General features: G+C 54.5%; 1 protein-coding gene across 4 annotated transcripts in view; it reads left to right on the top strand.

The window, feature by feature from the left end:
- TBC1D9B (TBC1 domain family member 9B) overlaps positions 1 to 25,121 on the top strand; it is a 42,377-nt gene extending 17,256 nt beyond the window's left edge. The window contains exons 8-22 of one of the 4 annotated variants that reach the window (XM_045395066.3): positions 6,268 to 6,426; positions 6,858 to 7,008; positions 7,600 to 7,814; positions 10,368 to 10,485; positions 11,219 to 11,504; positions 13,142 to 13,271; positions 13,400 to 13,498; positions 14,433 to 14,501; positions 15,792 to 16,032; positions 16,455 to 16,520; positions 18,910 to 18,981; positions 19,261 to 19,311; positions 20,831 to 20,893; positions 21,374 to 21,480; positions 23,095 to 25,121. In XM_045395066.3, the coding sequence (XP_045251001.2) occupies positions 6,268 to 6,426; positions 6,858 to 7,008; positions 7,600 to 7,814; positions 10,368 to 10,485; positions 11,219 to 11,504; positions 13,142 to 13,271; positions 13,400 to 13,498; positions 14,433 to 14,501; positions 15,792 to 16,032; positions 16,455 to 16,520; positions 18,910 to 18,981; positions 19,261 to 19,311; positions 20,831 to 20,893; positions 21,374 to 21,480; positions 23,095 to 23,775 (2,508 nt within the window). In that variant the 3' untranslated portion in view covers positions 23,776 to 25,121. Of the gene's footprint in view, positions 1 to 6,267; positions 6,427 to 6,857; positions 7,009 to 7,599; positions 7,815 to 10,367; positions 10,486 to 11,218; positions 11,505 to 13,141; positions 13,272 to 13,399; positions 13,499 to 14,432; positions 14,502 to 15,791; positions 16,033 to 16,346; positions 16,521 to 18,909; positions 18,982 to 19,260; positions 19,312 to 20,830; positions 20,894 to 21,373; positions 21,481 to 23,094 lie in introns of all 4 variants that reach the window. The other 3 variants (XM_045395063.3, XM_045395067.3, XM_045395064.3) reach the window with 3 other exon arrangements.
- The last annotated feature ends 1 nt before the right edge of the window (position 25,122 follows it).

The raw sequence follows: 25,122 nt of genomic DNA, 5'->3' as shown, positions 1-25,122 counted from the left end.
GAACTCCTGACCTCTGATGATCCACCTGCCTCAGCCTCCCGAAGTGCTGGGATTACAGGAGTGAACCACCACGCCTGGCCACTCCATCATTTTTTAATTGATTCCTGTTGAAATGCAAATATTTTGGATGTATTAGATTAAGTCAAATATATTGTTAAAATTAATCTCGATTTATTTTAGGACTTTTTAGTGTGGCTACTAGAAAATTTACAATTACATTTGTGGCTGTCATCATCTCTCTTGGGCAGTGCTGGACTAGAGAGTGGCAAGAGCAGAAGCAAGGAGGCTGGCTGGAGGCCGCCACTAGAGAGTGGCAAGAGCAGAAGCAAGGAGGCCGGCTGGAGGCCGCCACAGTAGCAGGGCACAAGATGATAGAGTCCAGCATCAAAGGTAGGAGCAGTGTAGGTGGTAAGAAGGGGTCAGATTCAGGAGATATTATTGTGGTAAAACACACATAACAACATTTACCATTAAGTACATTCACATTGTTATGCCGTTACCACCATCCATCCACAGAACTTTTTCAATTTTGCAAAACTGAAACTCTGAACCCATTAAACAGTAACTCCTCAGTCTGCACTCTCCCAGCCCCTAGCAAGCACCATTCTACCTTTTGACTCTTTGAATTGAACTATTCTAGGTAATGCACATAAGTGGAAGCATATAGTATTTTCCCTTTTGTGCCTGGCTTATTTCATTTAGCATGATGTCCTCCAGGTTCATCCCTGTTGTAGCATGCTTAAGATTTCTTTTTTTAGGCTGAATCACATGCCATTGTATGGATAAGCCACGTTTTGTTCATCCATTGAAACTTGGACTGCTTCCACCTCATGGCTACTATGAGTAACACTGCTGTGAACATGGGTGTACAGATGTCTGTTCGAATCTTTGCTTTCATTTCTTTTGGGGACATACCCTGGAGTGGAATTGCTGGATTGTATAGCAATTCTTTTTTTTTTTTTTTTTTTTGAGACGGAGTCTCGCTGTGTCGCCCGGGCTGGAGTGCAGTGGCCGGATCTCAGCTCACTGCAAGCTCCGCCTCCGGGGTTTACGCCATTCTCCTGCCTCAGCCTCCCAAGTAGCTGGGACTACAGGCGCCCGCCATCTCGCCCGGCTAGTTTTTTGTATTTTTTAGTAGAGATGGGGTTTCCCCGTGTTAGCCAGGATGGTCTCGATCTCCTGACCTCGTGATCCACCCGTCTCGGCCTCCCAAAGTGCTGGGATTACAGGCTTGAGCCACCGCGCCCGGCTAGCAATTCTATTTTTAATATTTCGAGGAACCTCCATGCTATGCTCTCTGCACCAACTATGCACCATAGATGGGTGCCAGACCACCAACTGTGACATGACTCTGTGCAGACACAGAGCCAGTAGCTGTGCTGAGGCAATGGCAGGAAGGAAAAGGGGCTCCGACAGTCCTAAGAGCCAAGGAATCTCGAAGTCACCAGAATACCCCTCACGAGAGACTACTTAGCAAATGGAAACCTCACCAAGTGAATCTGAGAGAGCCAGTGAGACTGGGGCAGGTTTCTCAGGCTCCAGTTTATAGAGGAGGCTTTTTTATTAATGGAAGCACAAAATCCTGCTTTATTTCTACCCACAGCCTTATCGCTGCCTGTCATATTATACGGCTGAGGAAAGATCAGGAATGTGAGGGAAGCCCATGCGCTTGACAAAAACTTCTCTTCTGAAAGAAAAGAGCTCACCCCCCCCAAAAAAAGGGCTGGGATTGAACAGAGCAGGAACACTTGGGGTAAAGGAGAAAAGCTTCAGATACAAGAAAGAGGTGGCCGATCCTAGAAAGTACAGGAGCAAGGGCTACACAGACTGACCACTGCAGGGAAAGGCCCCTCCAGCTGTAGAGTTCAGAAAGCTACTCTGACCCACAACCGCCCATACATAGAACATCCTGCTGAAAGAACAGGAAAAGATGCTGATCACACCCTGTACAAAGATACTGTGGGGAGAGAGTGAACCAGATAACCTTCCACAGATAATGAAAGCACACCAGAAAAACATTCCTCCAGGCAGATGAAAACTGTGTCCTGATGTTTCCAAGTGATCTCAAAGGAATTAGAAAAACTACAGAAACTACTAAAGAATGGGCCAGGCACGGTGGCTCAAGCCTGTAATCCCAGCACTTTGGGAGGCCGAGATGGGCGGATCACGAGGTCAGGAGATCCAGACCATCCTGGCTAACACGGTGAAACCCCGTCTCTACTAAAAATACAAAAAAAAAAAAAAAAAAAAACTAGCCGGGCGAGGTGGCGGGCGCCTGTAGTCCCAGCTACTCGGGAGGCTGAGGCAGGAGAATGGCGTGAACCCGGGAGGCGGAGCTTGCAGTGAGCTGAGATCCGGCCACTGCACTCCAGCCCGGGCGACAGAGCAAGACTCTGTCTCAAAAAAAAAAAAAAAGAAACTACTAAAGAATGGTATAAATTAAAAATGTTTAGAAAGCTCAGGTTAAAAGTGACTAGTCAACAGAAAAATATGAAGAGAGTTGACAGGACTCAGGAGGAAATTAAAAAAACACATATTTCTGAAATGAAAATCAGGAACACAAGAATGAAAATACATTAAGGTAAATAAGGAAGAGACCGAAGAAAAATGGAGTCAGACGAGACTCAAACAAATAGAGAAGAAATTGTCCAGAGAAGGGATAAAGAAGTCAGGCAAAGAAGATCCAACTTACGTATAAATTGTAGTGCCACCCCACACCCTTCCCAGAGAAAAGCGGTGGAATAACAGGTAATAGAAACCATGATTCAGGAAAACTTAGAAAATAAGCTTGAACTTGTATAGTGGAAGGGCACATTGAATGTCTAGAAAAATGAACACAGAATAGTCAATATTGACATATAATCTCATAAAACTATTCGATTTTAAAGATTTAAAAATTAGTCCAGGCTGGGCACAGTGACTCACACCTGTAATCCTAGCATTTTGGGAGGCCAAAGCAGGCAGATCACTTGAGGCCAGAAGTTCAAAACCAGTCTGGCCAACGTGGTGAAACTCTGTCTCTACTAAAAATACAAAAATAAGCTAGATGTGGTGGCACATGCCTGGAATCCCAGCTACTCAGGAGGCTGAGGCACAGGAATCACTTGAACCCAGGAGGTGGGAGACAGAGGTTGCAGTGGACCAAGATCCTGAGAGATTCCTCCTCAGAGAGGTATCAGACTTTGTGATACAGTAGCAACATTTTAGAGTAACTTTTTGGTGGGGGTTGGGCGGGGGGTGTCTCCTGGTGTGCAGTGGCACAATCTCGGCTCACTGCAACCTCTGCCTCCCAGGTTCATGCAATCTCGTGCCTCAGCCTCCTGAGTTGCTGGGACTACATGTGCGTTTCACCATGCCTGGCTAATGTTTGTGTTTTTCTTAGAGATGGGGTTGAGATTTCACCATGTTGGCCAGGCTGGTCTTGAACTCCTGACCTAGAGTGATCCACCCACTTCAGCCTCCCAAAGTGCTGAGATTATACACAGTAACATTTTTAAGATATACAGTAAAAGAAGCTGTGACCCAAGGATTTTATACCCAGCCGAACTGACCTTCAGGTATAAAGACCATAGGCTGTAAAGAACATGCAGAGGAGTTCAGGGGCTCTCTCAGCTTCTGTGGAGTCTGCTGGAGGACAGACTCCAGACAACCAAGGAGTGATGGAAGCAGCTTGGGCATAAGGACTGGTGGTAGCATTGAATATATTTAGCTGTGGAATTAAGGTTAGATAGTAGGAATAGAGGTGACAGTATGTAAATGTAATAGTCTCTGATGATGGAGACATAGTACAATCAAAACCTGAGATCAGGAAGGTATATGAGGCTGGGCTTGGTGGCTCACACCTGTAATCCCAACACTTTGGGAGGCTGAGGCAGGCAGGTCACCTGAAGTCGGGAGTTTGAGACCAGCCTGGCCAACGTGGTGAAACCGCATCTCTATTAAAAATACAAAAATTAGCTGGGCATGGTGGCGCACACCTGTAATCCCAGCTACTTGGGAGGCTGAGGCAGGAGAATTGCCTGAGCCCGGGAGGTAGAGGTTGCACCTCCGTACTCCAGCCTGGGTGACGGAGCGAGACTCCATCTCAAAAAAAAAAAAAAAAAAGGAAGGTATATGGAAAGTAGAGTAAGCTCACTGATTGCCTTATTAATTAAAAGTATATCCTTTTGATCAGATGTTGGCAGAGAGGGAGGACAGTGGGAAGACAAGGCCTACTAGCTAATTTCAATATTGCTTATAGTAGGGAATTGACATCTTAAAAAGAGAGGACTAAGGGAACTATATAATGGTATTAGCATAAAAGTATTACAGTATAAATATACACTTTTTGACATGGGTAAAAACTTGAAAGGGAGAAAGGAGACAGTGAGATTAAGCATCTCTTTCAAGAAGTTTTGTGTGAAGGTCAGCAGAAAGTAATGAGGTAACTTTTGGGAGGTCTGGAATTTTAACTGAAGATTAACATACATACCCAGGAGTACACATACAGTATACAACTGGATGAATCTTAGCAGAGTGAGCATAACACGTGAACAACACCCAGCTGAAGTGGGGGTGGCCTTTAGGGGAATAACAGTGCAGTTCTGTGCTGGAGAGCGACTCCTGCAGAGAAGGCAGGGGATGGGGTCCAGGTGCAGGCAGGTGGGTGGGCAGGCGGGCAGTCACCTGTGGAGGGCTCAGATTGTTCCCGTGTGCTCAGTTTAACAGGAAGAAGTGTGGTTCAGTGGGATGCAAGGATGGCAGGTGGTTTTGGAGGTTTATGTGAGGTGGTTACCTCGGGGAAGCAGGGAGGACTGGACTAGGAATACATAGGATCCCAGGCAACTCTGAGAGCCCACCTGAGGCCAGTGAGCCTGAATGTAAGGCGGGACCTGAGCCAAGCTTCTGCAGAAAGCAACCTCGTCCCCAAGCTCGGTGTTGCACTCGCCGCCTCACCGGGAGCACACGTGTGCTGCGCAGCACACACCCGGCGGTCTGGCTCCTTCCCTGGCACTAAGATTTGTGATCCTCCAAGGCACCTCACAGCCTGCAAGCCCATGTGTGTCCTAGTCAGTCCCTCTGGGGGAGCTCAGGTGGGAAGCAGGATCTCCAGGCAGGCAGTCGGTCTGCACTGGGGCTGTGCCCACTGGATTCAGGCGGCTCGTCATAAACATTTGTTGAAGTGGACCCAAAATCCATTTTTGTAACATCATGGGGGGCAGAGGGGTAGACTGTGGGTGTGAACCTAGCAGAGTTCTCTCTTTTTTTTTCTTTTTTCCTCTTGTATTAATAACTTTATTGAGGTAAAATTACTATGCAATACATTGTACATATTTAAGGAATACAATTTGGTACGTTTTAACATGTATACCCCCATGGAGCCATCACCACAGTCAAGATCAGGGTTCTCTCAAAAAACACAGAATATGAAGTGTCTTAGGAGGGCGCCCAGCACATTGGCTGCTGCCCCATCCCTGGGTGCAGTGGGACCATGACCACGGGACCGGAGCCAGCGGGAGGGTGTGAGGGATAGAGAGCCCAGCCCAGGCCGGAGCCCACCATGGGGAGTCTACCACCTGCAGAGCCAAGAAGCTCAGGCAGTCAGCTGGCCCCGGTCGAGCTGGGCTCTCCCACACTGGACTTTGCTTTCTGCCAAGACAGCATCACTCTCAGGCCCGTGTGGCACCGTGATGGCAGCCGCAGGCCTGGCACGCCCCCTGGGTTACCCCAACACTGTCACTCTCAGGCCCGTGTGGCACCATGATGGCAGCCGCAGGCCTGGCACGCCCCCTGGGTTATCCCAACACTCCTGCAGGAGGGCTACTCGTTTCCTTGGGGGCAACTGGGTGACGCAGTCACCCCAAACCCACCCTGAGCCCAGACCAACATCACAGGCCATCGCCCAACCCTCTGTGCAGCCCAAGAAGCATGGGTCTGAGAGTGGGCAGGGTGTGCCTCCACGTTAGGATCGGGCCTCTCCTGTTCTTTACACTGACCTCCCTCAGAAAAGGGCCCCACAGGGTGAGCCCAGAATTCACTCCCTGAGACTAACTCGCTGGTGAGGGTGGGTTTGGTTACTGAGGACTCGGTGTCCAGCAGCCAGAGAAGAGCTGAGGGCGGAGCTGCAGCCACAGCCTCCGGCCCAACCAGACAGGCTCTTCTCCATGCACCGCTCGCCCCCATGGCCCTTTCTGCACCAGGCCCCAGTCCAGCTGTGGGTGGACAGCGCGTCAGAGGCTGCCCGGCAGCACAGTTGTTAGGTGTCCCCTTCCCTGTTTTATTTTCTAGTCTCCAGCTCCTCAGGAGGTGCCGGAGCAGCCTGCCAGCCCAGCCTCTCCCCTCAGCAGCCGACAGAGCTTCTGTGCGCAGGAGGTGCCAACCGCATCCCAGGGCCTGCTCAAGCTCTTCCAGAAAAACTCGCCCATGGAGGACCTTGGAGCCAAGGGGGTGAGCCCTGAGCGCCGGCACTCCAGCCTCCGTCCAGAGCGGAGCCCTCAGGAGGAAAGCTGGATCCAGTCCTGGGCCTGTGCCTTCCCTCAGGGCCCTAGGCTGACCACTGGGCAGTGCCCATCCAGGCTGCACCCTGGCAGCGTGGGACAGAGCAGGCACTCTCTCGGGGGCTCCACTTACCTGCTCAGTGGTGCTGTTTGCCACGGGCTCCAGGCCTCTGAAGGGAAGGGCCTTCCCACTGAGGAGCTGGTCTCCTGAGCCTTGGGAGGTGTGGCTCAGCGCGGCCTGGTCTTTCCCAGGAATCGTGAGGAAGGCCACACCTGCAGGCCAGCACTGTCTGGAGTGTTCACGAGGCTTTCGGCGTGGCCTAGGCCTTGGCACTCAGATGTGCTTCGGCCCCCAGGCTCCCTGATGCGCTTTTCCCTCAGGCCAAGGAGAAGATGAAAGAGGAATCATGGCACATCCACTTCTTCGAGTATGGGCGCGGCGTGTGCATGTACCGCACAGCCAAGACACGGGCACTGGTCCTGAAGGGCATCCCTGAGAGCCTCCGGGGAGAGCTATGGCTCCTCTTCTCTGGTGAGTGGGATGCAGCCACCCCCAGCCTCAGCTCAGCCAGTCACAGCCCCCAAGCTCTCTCCATGTCTCAGCCAGTCACAGCCCCCAAGCTCTCGCCATGTGAGCTCGTCTGGTCCTGAACCGGCCTGAACCGATGCAATCTCAGCTCACTGCAACCTCTGCCTCTTAAGCTGGCCAGGCAGGAGCTCCCAACTTTCACATAGCCGGGATCCGGGCTCTGGGCCATGGCCAGGGGCCCAACCAGGAGGAGCATCCCAGCGGACAGAGGCTGGGGGCCAGGCACTCTGCTGGCCAGGTGGTGCCCTCCTGCCCACAGTGGGAGGGAAACGGGTCCCCTAGAGGCCTCCTTTCCTTGGGACGGGCTCTGACAGCATTCACACCCGTGGTTTTCTGGAGGAGGCAAGTCAGCCACTTGAACTTTCAGGTAGAACAGCCTCCCCGGGAGCACAAGGGAAAGCTTGCCTCGCAGCTTGTGCTTGATCCCAAGTCCCACCTCTCCTCTGTGGGACACCGGTATCTCCAACCTGCCCTGTTACTGCCCCCAAAGTACCAGAAGAAGGACAGAGACAGCCGGCACCCGTGTCTCCCCAGGGGCCTGGAATGAGATGGTGACTCACCCCGGCTACTATGCTGAGCTGGTGGAGAAGTCCACTGGGAAGTATAGCCTGGCCACAGAGGAGATCGAGCGAGACCTGCACCGCTCCATGCCCGAGCACCCTGCCTTCCAGAATGAGCTCGGCATTGCTGCCCTCCGGCGGGTGCTGACCGCCTATGCCTTCCGAAACCCCACCATCGGCTACTGCCAGGTAAGGGGCCTGACAGGGGCCCAGAGACAGCATCTGCCACCAGAGGCTCACAGGAGCAGGTCCCTGTGGTCCCAGGCCTGTGTGGTGACCCTGCCTCATGTCCCAAGGAAGGAGCCCAGCTGCAGAAAAAGACGTAATTTAAAAACAGTATTACTTGCTCATCTCATCCCCATGCCAAATAGAAGTTGTCCTCTTGCTCCTTTTGTCTGAGTCCCAGCAGCATTCGATTGTTTTATGTGTTTGGTAAAATAAGTAAACAGAACATAAAATTTGCCATGTTCACCATTTTTAAGTGTACAGCTCAGTGCTTTAAGCACATTCACACTGTTGTGCACCCGTCACCGCCATCCATCCCCAGACCTCTTTTCATCTTGCAAAACCAAAGCTCTGTGCCCATTAAACATGCCCCAACCACCATAGCAACCACTGTTCTACTTTCCATTGCTATGAACTGGACGACTGTGTCCCATATATGTGAAATAATACAGTATTTGCCTTTCTGTGCCTGGCTTATTTCACTTAGCATGATATCCTCAAGGGTCATCCATGTCATATGAATGTGTCAGAATTTCCTTTCTTTCGGGCTAGGCGCGGTGGCTCACACCTATGATCCTAGCACTTTGGGAGGCCGAGGCGGGCAGATCACAAGGCCAGGAGATCAAGACCATCCTAGCTAAACGGTGAAACCCCGTCTCTACTAAAAATACAAAAAATTAGCCAGGCAAGGTGGCAGGCGCCTGTAGTCCCAGCTACTCGGGAGACTGAGACAGGAGAATGGTGTGAACCTGGGAGGAGGAGCTTGCAGGGAGCCGAGATCGCGCCACTGCACTCCAGCCTGGGCGACACAGCGAGACTCCATCTCAAAAAAAAAAAAGAATTTCTTTTCTTTCTAAGACTCAATCATATTACATAGACCACATTTTCTTTTCTTTTTTTTTTTTTTGAGATGGAATCTCACTCTTGTTGCCCAGGCTGGAGTGCAGTGGCGCAATCTCGGCTCACTGCAACCTCCACCTCCCAGGTTCAATTGATTCTCCTGCCTCAGCCTCCCGAGTAGCTGGGATTACAGACACATGCCGCGTTGCCCAGCTAATGTTTTGCATTTTTAGTAGAGACGGGGTTTTGCCATATTGGCCAAGCTGGTCTTGAACTCCTGACATCAGGTGATCCACCTGCCTTGGCCTCCCGAAGTGCTGGGATTATGGGCATGAGCCACTGTGCCTGGCCAATATTTCTATTTTTAATTTATTTAATTAATTTTTTTAGAGACAGGGTGTTGCTATGTTGTCCAGGCTGGTCTCAAGCTCCTTGGACAAGGGAATCCTCCTGTCTCAGCCTCCCAAGTAGCTGGGACTACAGGCATATGCCACCATACCCAGCTATTTTTTTTTTTTAAGACATGGGGTCTCACTGTCTTGCCCAGACAGGCCTCAAACTCCTAGGCTCAAGTGATCCTTCTGCCTCAGCCTCTCAAAATGCTGAGATTACAGACGTGAGCTACCAGCCACCATTCCTGGGCTTTTTTTTTGAGACAGGATCTCCTTCTGTTGCCCACAGTAGAGGTCAGTGGCACGATCATGGCTCACTGCAGCCTCCATCTACTGGGCTCAATCGATCTCTCACCTCAGCCTCCTGGGTAGCTGGGGCTGCAGGGGCACACCACCACGCCCAGCTCTGTTTTGTATTTTTTGTAGAGACAGGGTCTCACTGTGTGGCCCAGGCTGATCTTGAACTCCTGGACTCAAGTGATCCACCCTCGTCAGCCTCCTAAAGTGCTGGAATTAGAAGGCGTGAGCTACTGTGGCCTGGCCTATTTTTAATTTTTTGAGGAACTGCATACTTCTTCCCCAGCAGCTGCACCATTTTATATTCCCACCAGCAGTTCACAAGGGTTTCGATTTCTCCACATCCTCATCAACACTTGCTATATTCTGTTATAGTGATGGGCATGAGGGTATTTAATTATGCTTTGGGTTAGTAGTTCTGGCAGCTTTTGGTTTTAACTCCAGGCATTTTCCTGGCTGAGTCAAATGGCATTCTGTTTGCCTTAAAGGTCTTGTTAGCAGCTAGGGCTATGTGTGGTCCTAGTTCTGTGCCCAGTGAGTGGCCTTGGTGTGGGGCTCTGGCCACGTGGCTCACCTCCACGTCAGCTCGGTCACGCGTCCCACCTCCGACACCCAACACCACTTTGCAGAAGTGTAATGTGTTGATGTCCACTTTCTCTGGTTTCCCAGTGCCTTCTGACGCAGTTTGAAGGAGTTGGCCGACTCTCTGTTCAATCAGTTTCCTACAAATTGCCTTTTGACATTTCCCGGAGTTGGGCAGGGCAGTTTCTCATTACCAGATGCCCAGCACTCCTGAAGAGGCAAACTTGCTTGTAGGAGGCCATTAATCTTTACCATGAGAACCTGAAAAATAATAAAAATAACAACAACAAAAAGAAGGAGATCATGTGGGCCCTTTTAGGGAGGGGGCAGCTGGGAGGGGTAGGGAGAGACAATTTAATTTGCTGGCCAGCAGTGCAAGCCTTCCCCGGCTGTGTCTGCCCGGCAGGCGATGAACATCGTGACCTCGGTGCTCCTGCTCTATGGCAGTGAGGAGGAGGCCTTCTGGCTCCTGGTGGCCCTGTGCGAGCGCATGCTGCCCGACTACTACAACACCAGGGTGGTGGGTGAGTGTCCCCAGGTGCCGCCTTGCCTGAGTCTCCAGGTGCCTGCTGGTTCCATGAGGGCGGCAGCCCTTCCCAGGCCAAGCTCCAGGCTTCACGTGGTTCCCTAGGAGTTAGAGGGTAGTATTACACATTCGGTGATTTGTAAAAGTCCCCTCAGAGCCTAAGTTCCTATGCATCTAACTTTCTGTCAGCTTTCCAATTATAGAAAATTTCAAACATCAAAACTAGAGAGTGTATATCCCCCATGTAACCTGATGCTCAACTTTACTGAACTCACATCCAGTGAAATCTGTTACTAAATGGAAATGACTTGCAAGAGTATTTAATTAAGTTCATATTTAAGTGTGTTATCCTGTCCTTCCCCTGCCGTCTGGTGTTTGGAGTTACCGCTCTTAGAGCCCTTCAGAGCTGCATCTGTTCACAGTCATCAGGGTGGGACACAGTCACTGAGGGCGCTGTTTACCTCTCATGCCTCAGGGAGAAATCAGTATTTCCCCCAAATAAAATTCAAGTGTAGTGGAAGAAATAGTTATTTCGCCCAGTGGTTTGGAAGCTGTAGAGAGAAGACTTGAAGGGTTTTTTCGTCCTTGTTTTCTCCCGGCAGTCCAAGTCCCCTTCAGCCCTCACTGAAAAGCTGGCAATGCTGGAGTGGCCAGGGCTGGTAGGCTGCAGGCGAGGGCCCACCCAGGCCATGGGGTGGGCTCACCATCAGCCTCACTTATCCTGCCCGCAGGAGCCCTGGTGGACCAAGGCATCTTCGAAGAGCTCACAAGAGACTTCCTGCCGCAGCTCTCAGAGAAGATGCAGGACCTGGGGGTGATCTCCAGCATCTCGCTGTCCTGGTTCCTGACCCTCTTCCTCAGTGTCATGCCCTTCGAGAGCGCTGTGGTCATCGTCGACTGCTTTTTCTATGAGGGCATCAAGGTGATCCTGCAGGTGGCCCTGGCCGTCCTGGACGCCAACATGGAGCAGCTGCTGGGCTGCAGCGACGAGGGCGAGGCCATGACCATGCTGGGCAGGTGACATGCCGGGCTCCTTCTCCTGCTAGGGGCTCGCAGCAGAACCCCTCACCAGCCATGGGCACTGTCCAGTCAGCCTCCAGTGACTGTGTCTGCGAAGTGCCAGGCCGCAGCTGGACCCGGGGGTGCTCTGGGGTCAGGAGCCGTCTCCTTTCTAGTGGGAGATGAAGCAGCGCTCAGTGATAGGTGCCAGGAGGAATAAAGCAGGAGCTGTGGGCAGAGCACGCTGGCTGGAGGGCCGCCGCTCAGATTGGGGGGTGGGGATGCTTCTCCTAGGGGCAACCCAGAGCCAAGATCCAGTGACCACAATTACAGTTGGTGGCACAGCTGGGCATTTCATGTCCACCAGGTGGTCCTGGTCATAGCTCCCCAAGCTCAGCTGCAGTGCAGACCCCACGCCCTGGAGGGAGCAGGCCTGCCCTGGGCCCACTGGAACAGCTGGATGAGCTGATGTCCTGCTAGTCACGCCAGAGGCCCAGGGTCATCCCAGCCCCTCCACGCGCTCCTTAGTCCCCACATCCCATGCCTTGCAGATTCTGTCTGGGATCCAGTCCCTTCCCCCCTTCCCTTCAGCCTGCTGCCTCAGCCCAGGCCCACCATGCCCTTTCCCTGGGGTTCCCCTCTCAGGTCTTTCACCTGCCTGCATCCCAGGACTCTGATCAGACCTGGCCCTCCCCCTCGCCTGGGTCCTCTGTACAAAAGCACTGTCTGAGCCCCCAGCCTGGCCTTCACGCCCCGGCCCCTCCTGGCTACCCTCTGCCCTGCCCTGAGCTCTGTGCAATCCCACCCTCCTACATAGTGTATTTGTCTGACCTAGAATGCCCCCAGCCCCCGGGAACAGCCTGGGACTCTACCACTTGCCTGTGGCCAGGCCAGGTGCTGCCTGGGACTGTCTAGATCCAGCAGAGTTGTCACCTCCCTACTGTGGGCCTAAGTAGCTTTTGGTTCACACTGATGTCAAGATACTCAGCCTGTGGCCGGAGTCTGGCTGGTTTCCTGCCCCTTCCTACAAGTGGGTGGGGCCTCCTCCAGAGCAGGGGATACTATCAGGGCCATGGGCATGGGGAATCAGCTACCTCCTCCCAGCTGAGGTCAGGCTCAGCCCAGAGAGCCAGGGAGGCCATGAACTCTGCCGGGGCTAGGGCAGCTGACCGAGGTCGGGCTTCATCCCCAGGGCTGTGTCCCTGGAGAAGCTGATTCCCTGAGCTGCAGCAGGCCTCCCCATACCTGACTTTCTCCTGCGACTCAACCTTTGATCCCTGAATCTTCCTGGCCAGGGCGAGAAGGTCCCACGTCCCCAGGGTCCCGCCAAAGGGAGGAAGCTTATCCTTCCATCTGGTTAGGGCCTGGGGTTATAAAGCATTCCTGCCCAGGGGACCCCCCCACTAAGAAAACAGCCTGGTGTCCTCAGGGTGAGTGCTCAGGCCTTGTTGGGAGCACTGCCCTGTAGAGAGCTCCCAAGCTTGCTGGGGGCCCTGCCGGGGCACACCTCTGCCCTCCTGCAGGGTGCCCAGTCCTCAGCACACTCCTTGTTAGGAGTCTGTGTAAACATTGGGTCCCTCCGCATCACCCAGCTGTGGGAAGGAGGCTCCCTCTGCCTGGGCGTGGTCTGGACTGTTGTCCTCTGCCTTTTGTAGATACCTGGATAATGTGGTCAATAAGCAGAGTGTCTCTCCTCCTATCCCACACCTCCATGCTTTGCTGACCAGCGGCGATGACCCCCCTGCAGAGGTGGACATCTTTGAGCTCCTGAAAGTGTCCTATGAGGTCAGCATCCAGTGGGGTCAGTTTGGCCAGGCCACTCCATCTGGCCTGTGGGTTGGGGTAGCTACGGGCAGGTGGCGGCCCTCTGCCCTGCAGTTGGCTCGATCTCACCAAGTCACCTCTGCCTGTAGAAATTCAGCAGCCTGAGGGCCGAGGACATCGAGCAGATGCGGTTTAAACAGAGGCTGAAAGTGATCCAGTCCTTGGAGGACACAGCCAAGAGGAGTGTGGTATGGGTGCCAGCGGGGCTGGGCGGGGGCTGGGCCGGGGGGCAGCGGAGCCCTCTCCACAGAGCAGGGCGGGTGCAGGGCTCCACCGCACCCACTGTCCTACACTGCTTTGGTACGTACATCATGGTAGGATTCATGGGACCAGATCCAGGGGTGTAGGTGGGAATGTGGGGAGAGGTCCCAGTCACTTTTCTCTGCTGGTGGGTGAGTCACCGGGAAGCTTCTCAGATGGCTGCCACCCTGACAGCCACATGCCCTCTGGGCCAAGCCCGCCCAGCCTGGCTGTGCCATGTGTTCCCTGCCCCACTCCCAGGTGGCGGCAACATGCCACCACCCTCCACACACCCCAAATGCCATGTCTCTGCCACAAGCTTCTGTCCTCGTTTCTGGAGGGGCCAGGCCCTCCCTGCCACCCTGTACTGCAAGACCTGTTCGTGGTCTCTGCCCCCAAAGGCGGGGACTTCTTCCATTGTTTCCACACTCCCAGCCCTCCTGCAGGCTTGTGGGACACGGTAAAGACATTGGGTCACAGCACCAGAGACTGGCTGCTTCGGCCAATCAAAACAAAGGAGCACTGGCTGGCAGGTTCGAGGGCTCCTTCTACGGAGCTGGCACCAGGGTCTCCGCAGGGATCCAGATGATGGGAGGCAAATGAGCATTCCTCACCCTTCAACCTCAACTGTATGTTGAGGAGAGAGGCTCCCCCAAGCCCATCCTGGGAAGGAGCCCAGGAGTGTGAGCTGACTGGTGGGTGGGGAGTCAGGGATGGCTGTGGGCCTCGCCCTCTCCTGAAGGGTCTGCCCTTGAGTGCTGGGCCACTGAGAGGTGGTTCACACCCTTGCCTTCATCTGCTGAGGATACTCCCACGGAGTGCTGTACTTCTGTGGCAGGAGCTTGTGATCCAGCCATACACCCTGTTTCTCCTTCCTTCTAGGTCCGAGCTATACCTGTGGACATTGGTTTCTCAATTGAAGAGCTGGAGGACCTTTACATGGTGTTTAAGGTGACAGCTCAGAGCCAGGGCAGGACCCCTTCCTAGCTTCCTAGCTTCCTGCCAGAAAAGAAATAGATCCAAGAGTATCCTCTTAGAAACAGAGGATAGAGGCCGGGCGTGGTGGCTCAAGCCTGTCATCCCAGCACTTTGGGAGGCCGAGACGGGCGGATCACGAGGTCAGGAGATCGAGACCATCCTGGCTAACATGGTGAAACCCCGTCTCTACTAAAAAAATACAAAAAAACCAGCCGGGCGCGGTGGCGGCGCCTGTAGTCCCAGCTACTCGGGAGGCTGAGGCAGGAGAATGGCGTGAACCCGGGAGGCGGAGCTTGCAGTGAGCTGAGATCCGGCCACTGCACTCCAGCCTGGGTGACAGAGTGAGACTCCGTCTCAAAAAAAAAAAAAAAAAAAGAAAAGAAAAGAAATAGAGGATAGAAATAGAAATAGGGAATAGAATAGAAATAGAGAAATAGATCTAAGTGCATCCTCAGATGCAGTTGCCATGAACCTCATGTGGTAGAATCGAATCTTTCTTGGAGTTTAGGCAGGACCTCTTAAATGGCAAAAAATCCATTCAAGTCATCTTTCACAGAAGAGGGAATGCGTTGCCCCTGTAACTGAAAAGTCTATCAATGCAAACTTCAGACATGGCTGGATCCAGGTGCTCAAATGTGCCGTCAGGCTCCCCCACCTCTGATGTCCTCTGCACTGCTTTTCCTACAGTGCCAGGACTGTCGTCACAGCTCCAGGGCCATACTCTCTTCTCAGTAACTCCAGTGCGAAGATAATTTTTCTTGCTCTTGTGCTTTTAGCAAGAGACCCAGCCTTGATAGTTGGAATGACTGCCTTTCTGTTCTTGTTACCAGTTCACATCCACCTCTCCAGCTGCCTCAGGTTCTGTGCTCAAGGTGGCCACTGGACTGTGGCCCTGGTGTCACAACAGTTGAGCCAGCTCTGCCTGCCTCCTAGAGAGGTCACAGGAGTGAGAGCAAGCCTCGGGCCTCTTGTTTCCCTGGAGCCCTGCCAGGAAGGCTCAGCTCTTCTCTGGGGCCAGCAGACCAGCTCTGCCCTCTGCAGGCTGCCAAGGACTCTGTCAGCCAACCCCCTCCCCATCTGTTAACAGGGGACTGATGATACCCTGAGAGCTTTCAGGAGGTGCTGCGGTGTCTGGCCAGTGCTCACCAACCCAGGGCTCCGCAGGCTTGGATGGAGGGGGAGGGTGGACACATCACCAGCCTAGGGGTCCCCTCCACCCACAGGCTTAGCAGCTGGGCCATCTCACCAGACTGTGTCCCACAGGCCAAGCACCTGGCGAGCCAGTACTGGGGGAGCAGCCACACAGTGGCCGGCCGTCGGGACCCCAGCCTGCCCTACCTGGAGCAGTACCGGATTGATGCCAGCCAGTTCCGGGAACTCTTTGCCAGCCTGACACCCTGGGCCTGCGGCTCCCACACGCCTGTGCTGGCAGGTCGCATGTTCAGGCTCCTGGACAAAAACAAGGACTCGCTGATCAACTTCAAGGAGTTCGTGACGGGGATGAGTGAGTGCCTGCAGGGCCTACCAGGGGCCGACCCTCCCTTACCCTTTCCCAGGAAGCCTTCCAAATGCCAGCTTCTCCTGTCTGTCCCCACTGCAGCCAGGAGGGGGTTGCTTGTGCCCCTGGCCCTAGATACGGGAAGAACAGTTTACCCACAGGAGCCGAGAGGGGGTCCAGCAGGAGCCTTGCCCGCTCCCCTCCCACATGCAGTCTGGGGCTGCTAGAAGCTGGTCTGCCAGCCCCAGGGAAGGGCTGAGCCTTCCCAGCAGGGCACCAGGGAGACAGGAGGCCTGGGACTCACCCCGTGACCTCTCCAGGAGGGAGCTGGGCAGCGCAGGCTGTGAAGAGGGTCCCACTCGTACCCCGTGGAAGGGGCTCTGCAGCCATCTTGCCAGCCCCAGCCCCTTCCCTGGCCTTCTCCACAGGCGGGATGTACCACGGGGACCTGACAGAGAAGCTCAAGGTGCTCTACAAGCTACACCTTCCCCCAGGTGAGAGCCTCCTGCCCACTCCCCAGCCAGGATCTCCCATTTGTCCGGAAGTTCAGCTGCAGAGGACAGGCCTCTGTGGGACTGTGGCGCCTTAAGGGGGCACAGCAGCTCCACAGGCTGGAGTTTCACATTGGAGGAGAGGGAACGGGAGCTTGAGCACCTGACAGAGGTCTAAGAGCAGGGCCTTGGCCTGGGAAAGGACATGGAGGAGAATCCCACGGGTGACCGGGCACCACTGGGAACAGAACTCCCACCGAGGAGGCAGCTGGACCCAAACCCCACGAGGAGGGCCATGAGTGGAGCTTCAGGGCTGGAACCAAAACTGCTGCATTAATTTGTCAAGTTTCTTAAGGGTTTATTCCCAGAGGTTCAGCTGGAGAATCCTCACATGGCCATGAGGAGGGGCCACTTCTCTCTGGCCTCGCAGCGGTGCTGGAGCCGAGTAGGGCTGCATTGGCGACAGGCTGTCTGGGGGCTCAGCAGGGGTGGCTGCATGGACAGTGCTCCAAGGAGGGGTCATCTCCGTCATCATAGAAAGAAAGAAGGGCGAGGCAGGTGGAAATCCTGGGCCAGGCGCTCTGCTCTGGCTGGACCTGCCCCCAGGTCCCTGCTGTCGCTTGCCATCTGAGGTCAGCAGCTGCCCTCAGAACCAACCCTGGGGATTTTTAGAGTACTGGGGCTGGGCTTCACCTGAGAAGATTCTCTCCTGATTGCCTGTGATGGGGCCCAGACCTGTGATTTTTAAAGCTGACAGGCCATTGCTCTGTGCCTCCGGGGCCGAAAGGCTCTTGACACAGCTGTTCTCGTTTGTGGCTGGCTCACCAAAGAGGCTCTGGTGGGACAGACCCCACTGGGCCTAGGTCCCAGGGTTGAGAGCATGCAGGGCTACCCTGAGACTCCTGAGCCCCCTCAGCCTGCCCTGCCCTGTCCTGTCCAGACACAGAGAACACTTGGGCTCTGGTGGGCCGCGGCCCATGCCCTGCCACAGTCACCCAGGACCATGTGATCTGCAACCCTGGGTACTGCTTGGTGACTTCCAGCAAAGACTGCACTGAATGAGGCAGGCCAGCACACACGGCGCAGCACGGCCTCTGAGCTACCCAAAGAGAGAGCAGCAAGCTGCCTGTGCATGGCCGGTCTCTGTGTGCCCATAGAAGCATGAAACGCCCCCAAAGGGTCCGCTGGCCAGATGGTCAATGGGACAGGAGGGCAGCTGCCATTCACTGGACTCCTAATTGTGTTGATTGGATTTTTACCTGGGATATGTATTTCCTTTTCAAATACAATGTAAAAGTCAGGAAAGCAGAGACTTGGGCGCAGTGGCTCACGCCTGTAATCCCAGCACTTTGGGAGGCCGAGGCGGGCGGATCATGAGGTCAGGAGATCGAGACCATCCTGGCTAACACAGTGAAACCCTGTCTCTACTAAAAATACAAAAAATTAGCCGGGCGTGGTGGTGGGCACCTGTAGTCCCAGCTACTCTGGAGGCTGAGGCAGGAGAATGGCGTGAACCCGGGAGGTGGAGCTTGCAGTGAGCTGAGATGGTGCCACTGCACTCCAGCCTGGGCCACAGAGCAAGACTCTGTCTCAAAAAAAAAAAAAAGTCACAAAAGCAGCTGGGCACGGTAGGAGGCCCAGACAGGTGGATCACTTGAGGTCAGGAGTTGGAGACCAGCCTGGCCAACATGATGAAACCTGTCTCTACTAAAAATACAAAAATTAGCTGAGCATGGTGGTACGCACTTGTAGTCCCAGCTACTTGGGAGGCTGAGACAGGAGAATCACTTGAACCCAGGACGCGGAGGTTGCAGTGAGCCAAGATCATGTGACTGCAGTGCAACCTGAGCGATAAAGTAAGACTTCTTTTCGGCCGGGCGCGGTGGCTCAAGCCTGTAATCCCAGCACTTTGGGAGGCCGAGACGGGCGGATCACGAGGTCAGGAGATCAAGACCATCCTGGCTAATATGGTGAAACCCCGTCTCTACTAAAAAATACAAAAAACTAGCCGGGCGAGGTGGTGGGCGCCTGTAGTCCCAGCTACTCGGGAGGCTGAGGCAGGAGAATGGCGTAAACCCGGGAGGCGGAGCTTGCAGTGAGCTGAGATCCGGCCACTGCACTCCAGCCTGGGCGACAAAGCAAGACTCCGTCTCAAAAAAAAAAAAAAAAAAAAAAAGTAAGACTTCTTTTCAAAAAAAAAAAAAAAAGGAAAGTAACAAATAACCAATCATCACCATCAAAACTATTACTGGGCACTGTAATGGGCAGGTGGTAGGACTGGCCAGGCTTGTGGGCGGGGAAAGCAAGCCTCTGCCCAGGGCTGGAGGGAACTAACTTTGAGGGGATCTCCTTGTTTCCTCCTGCCCTCACTCTGCCTTCTCTCCGGGCACAGCTCTGAGCCCAGAGGAAGCCGAGTCAGCCCTGGAGGCAGCCCATTATTTCACAGAGGACAGCTCCTCAGAAGGTGAGTGGCCACTGGACCTGACATGCCCAGCCAGCACCCTGCAGCCACCGCAGCCTTCCTGCGGGGCTCAGGCAGTGGCCAGCAGTCCCACCTGGGCTCAGGGAGCAGGCTGCATGGGGTTCTCCCCAGGGGACCATGGGCTGGGCCCTGCCATGCTGGCGGGGGCTGGGGCCGCCCCCTGTGGATGTCCTCACTCCTGTTTCTCTTGTGTCTCTGTCTTCCTGGACCTTGGCTCCTCCCCCCTCTGCCCCTCTGCCTCTCCTCTGCTGTCCCTTCCAGCATCTCCTCTGGCCTCAGATCTGGATCTTTTCCTGCCCTGGGAGGCTCAAGGTCAGTCCCTGGAAGGCAGGGGCGCCCCCTGTACCTCCTGACACTCTCCTGCACTATCAGGAACCCTGGAAGCTCTTTGTCCCAGGGACCCCTCTGGGACTTCATCCTGTGGGGGATGAGTCCTGAGAAGGACCCAGAGCAAAGCCGCTCCTCTGCACCGCCTCCATGTCTGCTGTGGGTGGGGAGTAAATAAGGCCCCCACACTAGGCACCAAGCAGGCCCCGGGCATGACCTCTGCGGCCACATGTTAGAGAGATTCTGTCTTCATGTGAGTAGAAAAATACAAATGCTATCGGAGCGTGTGAAAGACAGCGTGGCTGAGTGGAGGCTAGAAAGAAAAGTGGATGCTTTCCTAGGAAAAATCTTCATGCTCCACATCACTTTTTTTGTTAAGGAAAAACACGCATGTTGAGTGCCTGTTAGAAGTCATCCCTGTGCTATGTTTAAAGCCTGTTGGGACCATCTGATCCCAGGTGATGGGAGCATTCTAGGCCCTGGGCTTGGGCAGTCGAGCTGGTGACATGCAGCACACTTGCAAAACTGACCATAATGCCACCTGGTGATTTCATGTGGGGGATAATGCACACCAAGGAACTGACTCAGAAAACCAAAAATAGTGTGTACCAAGATGCCCATGGCAGTCCTGGTGACAGTGGCAGAGGCTGACTTGAGCTTGAGGACCTTGATTTCAAGGACAGAAACTACAGAAGCAGGTACACCTTCTGTTGTACGTGGAACCAGCAGGCCACTCTAGGCTTGTCCCACATGCTTCTGGGAGCGGCATGGTGGTGCAGAGCCCTGGCCTCAGACCGCACATGGCTCCCAGGAAGCAGGGCTTCCATTCCAGGGTGAGATGTCTGAGCCCAGAGAGGTGTGCCCTTCACTGCCACCACACAGCCAGCAAGAGCAGCTCAGAACTGGGTGCTGCCGACGTGCCTGAGGTGCCCCCACCAGTCACACTGCCTCTGGGGAACAGCTCCAGGAGAGCTGGTCGGCTGCTTCCCTCCTCAGGTGCATGTTCCCACACAGGGAGTATAGTGTGCGCCAACTCCAGCAAGTGTAGTCCTCCCCGAAACGCTGCACTGAGCACAGGAGCTGTGCACAGACAACCCCTCTAACAGGCACAGCAGGCACTGGTGGAAGGCGTCACTAGGATTCCCCTGAGTTCTAGCAGGAACTACAGAATTCATTAGTCCTCAGACTGGTCTGTAGCCCGCATCATTGTTCACTTCAAAACTAGCATGTTGAGACTTGTATTCATTTGGAAAAGAGGAAGTGAGCGTTTGGCGGCTTTTGTTTTAACCCGACCAAGTGCGGGAATGCTCAGGCCCTTGCTGTGGTGCCTTAGGGTGGGGCGGGGTGGGCCAGGCAGGAGGCATGGCATGGGGGACCTGCCCCCAGGGCCTGGCCTGGGGCAGGCTGTACAGAAACACAGACTACATCTCTCAAGGACCCCAGGAGCTTGCAGTCCCAACAGCAGAATGTTCTCCATGTTCTTTTTATTTTTGCGTTTGTCCAGAAGCACTACCACAGGAAGAGCAAGAAGGAAGTAGCGGTGAGGATGTCCAGGAAAAGAGAGGAGGTACAGGCCATTCTCTGCTGCTGTTCTTAGAGACCCCAGCGTGGAGGCACTCTTGCTGGCTGGTCTTTTCCCCAGTCACTGCCAGGGAGCCCCCTACCCTGGGAGATGGCGGATGCGTCCCCTGATCAGGGAGCAGGCCTCAGGGTGCACAGGAGGCTCTGCGCTCTCCACCAGCCCCGCGGGCACCCAGCCAGCCCCACCCTCTTGCCAGCTTCTCTCCAGCTGCCCTGGGACTCCTCATCCGAGGAAGGACAGTGTGGACCACTGTCACCAGCTTCGGTCCAACCACTTCAGCAATTTAGGGGAAACCTGTGGCTGTTGTGGGTTGTTTTCCCATGACCGCCTTCCCAAATGCCAGGGTGTTTTGTAACAGGCTCCGGTAGCTCCATGCGGAAGACGCCCGCCCTCCTCTCCCTGCTGTCAGCCCCCAGCCCTCTCTCTCACATGACGAAGACGTATCTCTTTCCTCCTAACCCGCAGAGGAGAAGGGGACCAGCTCTCCGGACTATCGGCACTACCTTCGAATGTGGGCCAAGGAGAAAGAGGCTCAGAAGGAGACGATTAAGGATCTTCCCAAGATGAACCAGGTAGGCTCCATCAGAGCCCACAATAGACATTTCTGGAGAGTTCTGACCAAGACTGGGCCCTCATATCACAGCACCCACAATGCAGCATCTCCTGGTGGGTGGGAAGGCTCCTCCCTGCCTCTAGAGCCCGTTAGTCCTAGTTGCCAGTCAGTGATGGTTCCAGAAAGACAGGAGGCCAGTTGCTCCAGGGCCTTGTACAGGGGCATGTTTCCGTGGTGACCGCTGTCCAGATTGAGGGAGCGTCCGTGAACTAGGAGCCAGAGGCTCGTAGGCTACCTTTGACAAGAATGCGTTCCACGCCCTGCAGCCTCCCAGCGCTGCCCAGGGCTCTGCACATGCAGGCTCACATGCACCCTCCACACCCACTCTTCATTCACTGGTCTCGCAGATCAGGAGCGTGGTGTCTTGCCAAGGGTCTCACAGCCAGAAAATGGGAGACCTCAGCTTCAAACTGCAAGTGTTGAGCCAAAGGCAAGTCCGGAGCACCAGCCTGACCATGGCCCTTGGGCCAGACCCACAGCCTAGCTGTGCCTAGTAGGAGACCCTGCAGTCTGACCAGTCCCCCGGCAGTCCTGGACAGTGGGCACCACGTGTGATGAGGATTCTTCCCATTCTTGAGCCAGGGGACCTAGATGTATGGCTTAAGGACCTAGCACCCACCCTCGTCAGGACCCCCCTCCCCAGCTGACCCAGGCTGTACTTTCCTCACCATCACCTTCTAAAGAGCTTCATTTGGCCGGGCGCGGTGGCTCAAGCCTGTAATCCCAGCACTTTGGGAGGCCGAGACGGGCGGATCACGAGGTCAGGAGATGGAGATCATCCTGGCTAACACGTTGAAACCCCGTCTCTACTAAAAAAATTAAAAAAACTAGCCAGGTGAGGTGGCGGGCGTCTGTAGTCCCAGCTACTCGGGAGGCTGAGGCAGGAGAATGGCGTGAACCCAGGAGGCAGAACTTGCAGTGAGCCGAGGTCCAGCCACTGCACTCCAGCCTGGGCGACAGAGCGAGACTCTGTCTCAAGAAAAAATAAAAAATAGGCCGGGTGCGGTGGCTCACGCCTGTAATCCCAGCTCTCAGGAAGGCAGAGGCGGGAGGATAGCTTGAGCCCAGGAGTTCGAGACCTGCCTGGGTAATATAGCGAGACCCCGTTCTCCACAAAAAGGAAAAAAAAAAGGAAAAAAGAAAAAAAATAAAGAGCTTCATTCAAGGGCTGAGTTGAGGTTGCTTCTGATTAAAGCCAAAGGTGATTCTAAAACACAACGGAGAAGTCCTTGTACTGACTGGATTTAGAGTCGTGGTAGAAATCCATCTCCCTGTGCCAACAGAACAGACCTAGAAACAGGGAGGCTCCAGGTCAGACCGGCACGCTCTACGTGCTGAGAAAGGCAGCTAGAGGGGAAAGCCTTTTGAAGAGCTGTGTGGCCTTGGTCGAGCCACTCTCCCTCTCTGAGCCTGTGTCCTGATCTATGAGATGGACTGATGAGGCTCGTGGAGATGATTAACAAGACGGCAGCCAACATCCTTAGGCTGTCCCTTGTCATCAGTTTGGCTAATATGGACCCCGTCTGACTGGTCTTTTACCATCTCCCTGTTCTTCTGTTTTTCTCCTTAAAAGGAGCAGTTCATTGAGCTGTGCAAGACGCTTTACAACATGTTCAGTGAAGACCCCATGGAGCAGGACCTGTACCACGCCATCGCCACCGTGGCCAGCCTCCTGCTCCGCATCGGAGAGGTGGGGAAGAAGTTCTCGGCCCGCACAGGCAGGAAGCCCAGGGACTGTGCCACTGAGGAGGACGAGCCACCAGCACCCGGACCCCATCAGGACGCAGCCAGGGAGCTTCAGCCCCCAGCTGCAGGAGACCCCCAAGCCAAAGCCGGCGGAGACACACACCTCGGGAAAGCCCCACAGGAGAGCCAGGTGGTGGTGGAGGGGGGCAGCGGCGAGGGACAGGGCTCACCCTCCCAGCTGCTGTCTGACGATGAAACCAAAGACGACATGTCCATGTCCTCATACTCGGTGGTCAGCACGGGCTCCCTGCAGTGTGAAGACCTCACAGACGACACGGTGCTGGTGGGAGGGGAGGCCTGCAGCCCCACAGCCCGCATCGGGGGCACTGTTGACACCGACTGGTGCATCTCCTTCGAGCAGATCCTGGCCTCCATTCTGACGGAGTCCGTGCTGGTGAACTTCTTTGAGAAGAGAGTGGACATTGGACTCAAGATCAAGGACCAGAAGAAAGTGGAGAGACAGTTCAGCACCACCAGTGACCATGAGCAGCCCGGAGCTTCCAGCTGAGGCCTGCAGCAGTGAGGCCTGGCCCGAGGTGTCATTGGTGGAACTGGCCTCATCTCCTGCCTTTCCTCCCTTTTCAGTTTCTCTTGAAAGGTGTGCCCCTCCTGCTCTCCCAGGAGCAGTGAGTTGTGAATGGAAAGAAGGCTGGTGCAGACCCAGCTGCCTTAGACAGATTCCCTGGGCCTGCATCTCCTGGCGCCGGCTGCTTCTGGGCCCAGGAAGAGCCTGTGGCTCCCACCTTCCTTACACCCGCTGGGAGCACGCCTTGCACCAGCTGCACACGCTTAGTGTTAGAGGCTCTCAGATCTGCCCTTGCTTGCCTCATACCTCCGTGCCCGCACTGTGGCCAGGCCAGCTGAGTCCCTCCATCCGTGGATGCTCTCCTGCAGCTGTGTGGTGCAGGGGTCATTCCTGCCGCTTGGCACCAGGTGGGGGGCATGTGCTTGTTGGGCAGCAAAGTGATGGAACCCTCAGGTGCCCTCCGGGAGCCTGAACCTCCTGACTGAGGAACATGGACAGACCACGTTTACCGCACAGAGTGGTCGCTGCGCTTAGGCGTGGCCGTACACACGTTCTCAGCTCATCATCCTTTCCAGTAACTTTAAAAGCACATCCCTCAGGTCCTGATATATTTCCCTGGATTCATTTCACTTGGCTAGAGATTACACTGTGCTCAATGCCTTAATAAATCCCTGAAAGAAAGAAAACCCACACTGTGTGCAATGCCTTGCTGTGGCCCCAACCACTGCCTAGGCCCCCCAACTTCTCCCCAGGCCAAGTACAGGGCCCTGGCTGCGTTCTGGAAGTTCAAGACACCTAGTCCTCTGCAGGGGGTGGAAGAGTGCAAGGCCTGCCAGGTCAGATGGAGAAGCAGAACCTGTTGGTGCAGGCAGGGCAGGTCCTGACCAACCTGCATCAGGGGATGCCCTGAGCTCCACAGGTCTGTGGGCAGGGGTCATGGGTCCTGGTGAAGGAAGTGCATCCTCAGGCCTGGGCTGTAGCAAGCTGTCTGCCCTTGGGTTCAAGAACCAGACTGTGGAGCCACAGGTGACCAGAGGGGGCCCCGGGGCTGAGCCACAAGGATACCCTCACTTTGCAGGAGGAGCTGAAACTGACCAGTGTCCAGTGTTTGCCCCCACATGGGGCTACTCTTGCTTCTACTAAAAGATATAGCAGTTACCCCCTTATCCACGGGGGATACAGTCCCAGACCCCCAGTGGATGCCTAAAACCACAGATAACAAACCTTATATATACTGTTTTTTCCTATACATACATACCTGTGACTAAGTTTATGAATTAGGCACCTTAAGAGATTAACAATAATAAAATGTAACGGTTATACTGTAAT

The sequence above is a fragment of the Macaca fascicularis genome, chromosome 6, assembly GCF_037993035.2.
Source record: "Macaca fascicularis isolate 582-1 chromosome 6, T2T-MFA8v1.1".
Classification (NCBI taxonomy): domain Eukaryota; kingdom Metazoa; phylum Chordata; class Mammalia; order Primates; family Cercopithecidae; genus Macaca; species Macaca fascicularis.
This window is presented reverse-complemented; position numbering and strand designations above follow the sequence as displayed.